The 2,500-nt window shown below is 43.2% G+C and overlaps 1 protein-coding gene across 1 annotated transcript in view; it reads right to left on the reverse strand.

The window, feature by feature from the left end:
* Positions 1–1,351: 1,351 nt before the first annotated feature.
* Positions 1,352–2,500, reverse strand: part of LOC125034044 — a 21,647-nt gene continuing 20,498 nt past the window's right edge. Inside the window, exon 7 of the mRNA XM_047625685.1 lies at positions 1,352–1,769. Coding sequence (XP_047481641.1) covers positions 1,488–1,769 — 282 coding nt within the window. The 3' untranslated portion in view covers positions 1,352–1,487. The remainder of the gene's footprint in view (positions 1,770–2,500) is intronic.

Consider the following 2,500-nt stretch of genomic DNA (forward strand, 5'->3'; position numbering starts at 1 on the left):
CGTCACGCATCCAGGGAGTGAAGACCTTTGAAACAGTATGACTTAATGATGAGGCACGGAATGAATATACACTATCACAATGTGAGTACCTGGGCACAAGAACACAAGGAAATTAATCAATGTAATACAGGAGGAAGAAAATGCCCATTCCTATATGAACTGTTGCCCTCTCTTTCCCATTCTCCAGACAAAATCATTTTTAAGTAAATGAAGTGTTTGGAATACAAAGTGGCAACTTTTTCTCAAATACATTTACAGTCCACAATCTGTCTGGGATGAGTTTCATTGTCTGGAGAGATGCAACAGGCAAATCATACAAGAGGGAGAAGGGAGTAATAAGCTGTGGAGAGTGATCACAGGGCCCATGATAAAGCTGGACCAACATCTTATGAAGTGGAATGCTGCTCTATGGCAAACCACTAGACAGTTGCATCGTGGTGGTACTGGTCAGATAACAAAAAACAAGGGACACGTGTATGGTACCCAGTCCACTACTAGCCTCACTGGGCACTGGCAGCTATGCGTGCCAGAATCTGGTGAACACGTGCATTTAACTCAGCACTGGACTGGCCTGTTGAGGTGGCAGTGTGTTCCCACACTGAGGCTGCAGTTCGTGGACTCCTCACCTGAAGATGAGACTTCTTGAGTTGTTGGTAGATACCTTTAAACTGGTGTCATGATTTTTGCTAGACTGTATATTGCTAGCCACAGAAGATGGACTGGCTACAGAGCTACTGTTTACAGCAGAGTAACTTTCTTCACTAAGAGAGCCAACCTTGTCTCGTGGACTTACACCATCACTTTGTACCATGGACAAAACAGAGGGTCGATCAATACTCTTGACACGCACAGCCCCATTCATGGTCCTCAATTTGCTTCGCATCCTTCCCACAGCCTCAAATCCAGGATCATCATCTTCCTCTAGAGAGTCTGCAAGGCCTTGTTGAAAGCTAAAGTGATGGTCCACACTCTCTGAGGAATCCGTCTTCCTGATGCTGCCCACCTGCAGCTTCTTTGCCGCTGTGGACCTTCGGCCTTCAGCTGTTGATTCCTTGGTGGAAGCTGGAGCAACAATAGCAGATGGCCACTTTACAGGATTGGTATTCAAGGCTCTGCTTCCAACCAGAGGCAGGCGCTTATCAGGGTTAAGGTTGTGAGTGGAGGTCCACATGTGAGCAGCTGGAGGCAAGTATCTGATCTCTTGGGTTGGCATAGGGTTCCAGTCAAAAGCCACTTCTACATGCATCAGCCTCGTTGAGTCATCCCCAGTGTCTAGGTCAGTGTTGATGCTATCATAGAAACTGCCAGAAGAGGTAGGTGTTGAAGCTGGAGAAGTTGATCCTGAACCACCTTTGAGGTTGGACAACTTCAGCTCTGACATGATGGTCTCACTGTTCTTGTCTTTGTTTAAAATTCCAGTACCAGATTCTAGCCACAGGTTGTTCTGCACACTGTCATTTGAGGCACAATCTTCTTTGTTGTAGAGGTCACTTGCACTTAACCTCTTCCGCACCTGCTTTCCTGATTTCATCACCCACGTGGCTTGATTCCTCTTGTCCTTCCAACAAGACAAACAGCTTCTTCTGAGGTGCTGATACTACAGGAGAGGAACCTGGGCTTGGGCTCTTGAGATCGGACAGGGCCAGGGGAGGACCACAGGAGTCGAGGCTTGAAGACGCAGTCGCTGGGCTTGATCCCTCACCATCTCCCTCTCTTATGGAGCCTGGCTTGTTGATACAGCTTTTGTCCCCGAGGAACACCGAGGAATTCTGTAAAAATAAATACAATAAGAAGCTCAGTGATGTCCAATTTGCATTTGACGACATACAAGCTATCAACACATTCACAAAAAACAGAAAAGACATACACAAGACACATGATTTTTATGTTGGCTGTTTTACAGACAAGCTACAACTCATCTAACATAAAAGGGAGTAAGACAACTCAGCATGCTTCTCTGACAGCTCAGTCCTATAAATGTATGCTCTACATAATGGCACAAACAACACATAAAAAAAGAAAATAAAGAAAATAGGATAAAATAGAAAAAAATCAAAATATGAAAATATGCACGCACACACACACACACACACGCACGCACGTACACACACACACACGCCACACGCACGAACACACGCACGCACACACATGGCGCACACACATGGCGCGCACACACATGGCGCACACGCACCCACACACATGCACACACACACGCACACACACACATGCACACACGCACGCACACACGCACGCACGCACGCACGCACACGCACACTAACACACACGAGTGTGTGAGCATATTTTCATATTTTGTAATTATATTATATATTTATATATAATATATATATAATATATATATAATATATACATAATATATATACATAATATATGTTATATATATAATATATAACATATATATAATATATATAACATATAACATATATATAATATATATATATATATATATATATATTATATATATATAATATATACATATAAA

Source organism: Penaeus chinensis, chromosome 17, assembly GCF_019202785.1.
Source record: "Penaeus chinensis breed Huanghai No. 1 chromosome 17, ASM1920278v2, whole genome shotgun sequence".
Lineage (NCBI taxonomy): Eukaryota > Metazoa > Arthropoda > Malacostraca > Decapoda > Penaeidae > Penaeus > Penaeus chinensis.